Source organism: Cibotium barometz, chromosome 14 (assembly GCF_041138505.1).
Source record: "Cibotium barometz isolate CiBa-2024 chromosome 14, ASM4113850v1, whole genome shotgun sequence".
In the NCBI taxonomy this organism is placed as follows: Eukaryota; Viridiplantae; Streptophyta; class Polypodiopsida; order Cyatheales; family Cibotiaceae; genus Cibotium; species Cibotium barometz.
Genome location: NC_141059.1, coordinates 15,222,311 through 15,228,310, shown reverse-complemented (window position 1 = coordinate 15,228,310; position 6,000 = coordinate 15,222,311). Strand labels below are relative to the sequence as shown.

Here is a 6,000-nt window from a genome sequence, read left to right as displayed (position 1 = left end):
CCTTCCCTCGGCATGCTCACCAATTTTGGGGTTGGTTGAGAATTCTAGCGATTAACCTTTGGAGAATCTCGCTACTTGTATGGTAGAAAGGTCTAACAAGTCACGTTGGGCCTCAAGGGCGAGAGTAGCTGTAGGTAGTATGGGACACTAGGGCGTGATATCTAGGCTTGGTTGGGTCACGACGACAATCTAGCATGAGGCTTCAGGGGTGTTTACAGAATGGAGCCTATGGTTAGGAGAGTCACAAGCCACAATCTGTGGCAGTAATCAATTTCACATTTGCTACGGGGTTATTCTAAGAGTGAGAGCGAATGCCAAACCTCAAGTCTATGGGGAAACACATGCTAGTTAGAGATGCCAATTTCATCTCTCATTGGGCAACGCTTTCCCAGCAGCAAGCAATGGCGTTGCTCTCGTTGAAGGGCAATCTGGTAGTGAGAGGAAAACTGGAGGACTCTAGTAATAGCCCTGCCCCGCCTCCAAAATCTTTGCAGTCCGTTCTGCAGAACAAGCAACGCCTCTTGCAGTCGCAGCTAACGTCCATGCAATCTCAGCAGCTTCAGGCACGGCTTACCTCCGTTCGTCGTTCGTCAGACCCGCACGCGCTGCTTAGGGCCATCCGTGACAGCAAGGACATCGCCATCATCGCCGAGGTCGCCCGTCTCTCTTCAGCAGAATCCCCCCACATCCTGGCCACAAGGTGCAGGGATTATGTGCGCTGGGGTATGCATGTGGGATAAATCTTCCTCCCTTCCTCTCTCCATACTGAGCAAGCGATCTTATGGTGTTTGTCCGGTCGCAGGCGTGGATGCCATTGCTGTACGCACGGACGAAGAGGTTTCTCCCGATGGTTTAGCCGATCTTGTGGCCGTTTGCAACTGTAGTGAATCTCTCTCTCTCTCTCTCTCCTCCTCCCCCCACCCCCCGCCCCCGCCCCCCCCCACCCCCCCCAACACACACACACGCACCTTTTCAGTATTGTGTTTCCTATCGGCATGATAGTAGCTAGCTACATTCATTGAGGACCGCATGTGAATCATGCAGCTTTGCACGTCCCAGTCATACGGACAGATTGGATCATCCATCCCTTGCAGGTCTATCTATCTCAACACGAATGACGCTGCTCTTCTCTCAAAGAAACGTCAACACTTACATCAATAAGTTGCGCAGGTTGCAGAGACAAGGGAGGCAGGGGCAGCTGCTCTCATTACAGTTCATGCAGTGCTCCAAAAGGGTTTGTTATAATCATTTTTTCAACCCTGCAATTGAATTTCGTCCATGACATAGCTCAACTAACTGTCTTTTTGAAAATTGTAGGCTTATCAGGGATGCTAAGCTACGCAATATCTCTGGGATTGGATCCTATTGTTGAGGTGCATGTTTTTTATACATGCCAAGCTATTTTTTTGAAATACATCAAATTTTCTTTGTTTTGAGATAGGTAGCTTATTATACATCATGCAGCAAAATAAAGATAGCCTCATATCTTGAAGAAACCTAGGAGACGGTCCATGCCAGCCTTTCCTTTGTTGGATAGAATAGTTTACAACAGTTTTAAACCATGAACATCTATAAGCTACACCAATCATGGAGTTTGCAATGGATACGTTTACAGCCAATGGTAGGTGCACATGGTTTGAACTTTGCACGATGCTTTTCATCATTTGTTGAGAAGCCTTTGAGGGAGAAGAGCCCATTGATTGTGTTGTCAGAGCCGTAATCTTCTTGAGTAACGTTGTTGACTGTTTGATGTTAGAGCTGCTTAGGCAGCTTGTGGTTTGGTGAGTGAACACCATCATCATAGAAAAAGGGGTTTTCCTTTGTTGTAAGAGGTTGATGTTGAGTTAAGTTTACGGGAAGTGAGGATCCTTATATGTCTAGAACACACCCTTATTTTTTGCAGAATTAAAGTGTATAAATGATATCGATGCAGTGAAAAGTACCATAAAAATTACAGCACACTCAAGGTGGGTGTAGACAGACCATTAGAATGAGCTAATGCCTGGTAGTTAAGATAGCCTTACAGGCTGAGCCAAAAGGAGAAAGACAAAGTGGCCAAGCAGCTGCAAGAGTATTTTAGAATGGGGCAGAATAGGATGTATTAAATCACCATAAGGAGTACCTATTCTTAATTGAAAAAAAGGTTGCTAGTTTTCACTTGCATCGATTATGAAGGCCTTAACAAGGTCACGGTGAAGAACATATACATTAAGATTGAACGATGTATTGATTGACTTTGTGGGGAAAAGTGTTTCTCTAAGGTTGATATGAGATTGGGAAATCATTAGGTATGGATATATTCCAAAATTGAATTTCAAAGTCAATATGGACATTATGAGTTTTTGGTCATGCCAATGGGCTGAACAATGCACCTGCAATCTTCTTATGAAAATGGAATCATCTTTATCGTCCACAATTGGGAAACTTTTGGTAGTCTCGGGATGACATTTTGTTCTATAGTGAAATTGAACTGACCATGAGAAGCATCTTAGGATAGTCTTGGATTCGCCCAAACTAGAGAATCTTTTTGCTTGTAAGATAATATGTTGTCAAGTGGCCACACATGCATAATCAATTGAGTGCCATGCACCCAACCCTCAAAGCTCGAGTGTCCATGTATTTTAAAAATCTGGTCCAACTTGTGTGAAAAGCTCTTGTCCGGCCTTGTTTAATGTAGTGTGTACACTTGCAATTAATGTTTCGGAAAATCCCCATCTTTCATATGGTAGACCATAAATCTTGTCTAGCCATCACAATACACCATGTGTGTAGGCCGGTTGGTATTCATATGGGTACGGCCCATGTTCATATGGACACCGCCCAAGTCCATTCAGACACCCCATAAATCCAGAGACACTCAAAAAGATTCACCACTCTCAATGAGTCTCGTTGTCATGTCATTGGAATCCATATGGGCACCACTCATATGATCACACATGCCCGAATCATCCTATCATATGCATAGACTCCATATGGGCATCACCACACCCACCTGAATCATCCTGTCATGTCCTTGGACTCATATGGGCACCAACCATATGATCCACACACATGCCAAGGCCATAGTATCAAGGACATTTCCTTGAAACCTCAATCCAAGGTAAACATGGTCACACGTCACAATCCAGGATTAACATGTACATACATGTTATCAATTAGGAGATTTGTGATGACAGAAGTTGCACTGATAGCCATAGTCCTGTCTACTCGGGAACTGGCACCATAGACTCTGCGCTTGTTCTCATACAGGGATCTAAAAGTTGTTCTGCCTGTAGGGCTACTGATTAGTTAGTTGGCTTGGTCCACAATCCCATAAGGTGATCTATATGCTGTCCACACTGGACTTGACCATGGGCGTCTAGTACTCACTACTCGCCCTGGAACTGCCCCTTAGGTGGCTGAAGATGAAGAATGTGATTTAAGGCATGTGCATTCAGATTTAAGGCATGCACGTGACAACTCTCCGCTCGTTGTACAACTTGTCAGAGTGCGTGCGGAAGCGGTACAGAAATAAGAGAACGAGAATGAGAATGAGAGAAACACAAGACAGAAATCTGAATATATGAAGCAAGTACAACAGCCCTGTGTGGAGCAGTGTGTGACTCTGTGGGTAGGGCTTGTGCTGTGGATGGAGAAGAAAAGTGAATGAATGGATAAATGAGAGAGCATGGGGGCATATATATACCCCCTCTAGGAAGCTGGCCGATTGGTCCTAAAAAGGACAAAGGAGGGTAAAAATAAATAATGCCAGAAGGCCCATAAAAGGTGCCTAAAAAATAATAAAAAAATAGCCAATGCCACCTAAAAATAATCAGAGCTTCTATGTCCCCCACTGACTCAGTGATGGGGCTCACAACCAGGAGATGATTCATAATAACACCCCCTCTCAAATCCTGGGTGTGGCATAAAGCCTAAGGAGGTGAAGTGAGTAACCATGGAGGGCTGTGGAAGGGCCTTTGTAAACAAATCCGCTGCATTTTCCTTGGAAGGACAATACTCAATGAGAATCTCCCTTGCCATAATATGCTCTCGAACAAAATGATACTGTATCTCAATATGCTTCGTCCGAGCATGGAATACTGGGTTCTTGGCATAGTCATAGGGAATGGACATTTTTAGACTCGGGAATGTTGGAGATGGCAACATCCAAGAGCCCCATGGGTTCTATCTGCCAAGAACCATCTTTCTTTTGTACCAAAAGCATTGGTGAACAATAGGGCGAAGAACTCGGCTGAATCAACTCTTTGTTCAACAGATCACGCACTTGGCTCATAATCACTTCTTGCTGGGCTGCACTCACCCTATAGGGTGGCTTATTCGGCGCTGAACTTCCAGGAATCAAATTCAATCCCATGATCCTCAGGCCTAGTAGGCGGCAATTTCCCTGGCAAAGCCTCTGAAAAACAATCTTGAAAACTTTTGAGAAAATCCAATCTTTCCTTATCCAACTTAGATAGGTTAGAATCTGTGGCTGCCTGTACCCGGTTGAACTTGTACCCGGTTGAACTTGCAGAGCTAACCCATAGGATGCCTCAGCTGATGTTCCTGCAACAAGATAAGAGAAACACACATATACATGCATATGCACAAACATAGAGGCTGCCCTGTATCACTATCCTCAACGATGACGGAATGCTCATCAAAGATGATTCAGGTACCTAGCCTGGTAAGAGAACTCACAGAGAGTGGTAAGAGAACTCACAGAGAGAAGTTTAAATCCCAAATCTGGAACATAAAGGACCTCAGCATCTGCATCTGACCTGTGTCCTTTGCCATTTGGAACAAGAGGAATAGTGCCGGATCCTTGTATTCGAAGAGTGGACCTATCTCCAATAGTAGGTTTTGAAGCCAATCGTGCCGATAGGTCATGTGGCTTGAAGCACCACTATCCACATACCAAGGTCGAGAATGAGAAGAGGCCAATGCAGTCTGGTTGGACTCCAACTTTGCAATCGAGAGGAATACCCCCTCTTCCACGATTGCGGCGGTAGAACCTGTATCTTTGGCTTTAGACTTCTCTCTCCACCATGAAGGTCTAAGGTTGGGGTGCTTTTTGTAGCATTGATCCATAGTATGCCCTGTCTTCTTGCAATGGGCACACTCCACCTCAGACTTGGTCTTCTCCTTTTCACCCTTTTTCTCCTTTTTGGATGAATCTTGCTTCCCTTTCCCTTTGGATTGCCCCCTCTGAGCGGTAAACGCCTTGAAGCCTTTGCTGCTACGACCATCTCTTTGTAGGAACTGGGCCTCTTGCTCCCAAGATCATAGGAACAAGATCCTCCCATGTGATGTCCTCTGTCTTGTTGGAGGCAAGAAGTGAAGAGTACAGGTTGTCAAACTTGGGAGGCAACTGAGCAAGTAGCTTGATTGCCATATCCGTTGAGGCAATGTTCTTGCCACAAGACGCTATCTAACTCCGCAACAACTCCATCTGGTTGATGTGATCTCACATGGAAGTCGAATCAGTACATGATATCTTCGCTTGTTGCACCTCCAAAGACATGGGCTTGGTAGAGGTCTTGACCTCATAGAGGTCCTCGAGCTTCTTCCATATCTGATAAGCCATGGTATAAGACTTGACATGGGTGAGAACCGCATCCTGGCAGTTCATGAAGATGAAGGATCTAGCTCGAGCATTGAATCGGTCCCATAAAGCCGCCTCTTGCAAGGTACGAGATGAAGCCGTCTCTGCTGAGGTATCTGGCGGAAGTATAGGGGTGGTGACAAACTCCCAAAGGTCATATGTCTCTAGAATAGACATGGCCTTGACCTTCCATAGGTCAAAATTGGTGCCATCCAGCTTTGAGGATTCCGGAATATTGGGAAGAATGGGTATATGCACTGATGGTGCTTGAAGCAAGGGCTGTTCCACGATGTCATCAGCCATGAGCCCACAATAGAATGCTGTAAAGAGTACTTACTGCAGATCAGCCACAAAAACGCAGCTGTATGGAGTGTTCTCTCTCTCAAGGCAGCACCACACAGAAAACGCAATCCCTA

At 45.2% G+C, this 6,000-nt stretch overlaps 1 protein-coding gene across 1 annotated transcript in view; it reads left to right on the top strand.

The window, feature by feature from the left end:
- The first annotated feature begins 234 nt into the window (after nt 1-234).
- Nucleotides 235-6,000, top strand: part of LOC147631696 (uncharacterized) — a 45,726-nt gene continuing 39,960 nt past the window's right edge. Inside the window, exons 1-5 of the mRNA XM_086808213.1 lie at nt 235-723; nt 803-880; nt 1,045-1,094; nt 1,171-1,234; nt 1,318-1,373. Of these exons, the coding sequence (XP_086664339.1) occupies nt 312-723; nt 803-880; nt 1,045-1,094; nt 1,171-1,234; nt 1,318-1,373 (660 nt within the window). The 5' untranslated portion in view covers nt 235-311. The remainder of the gene's footprint in view (nt 724-802; nt 881-1,044; nt 1,095-1,170; nt 1,235-1,317; nt 1,374-6,000) is intronic.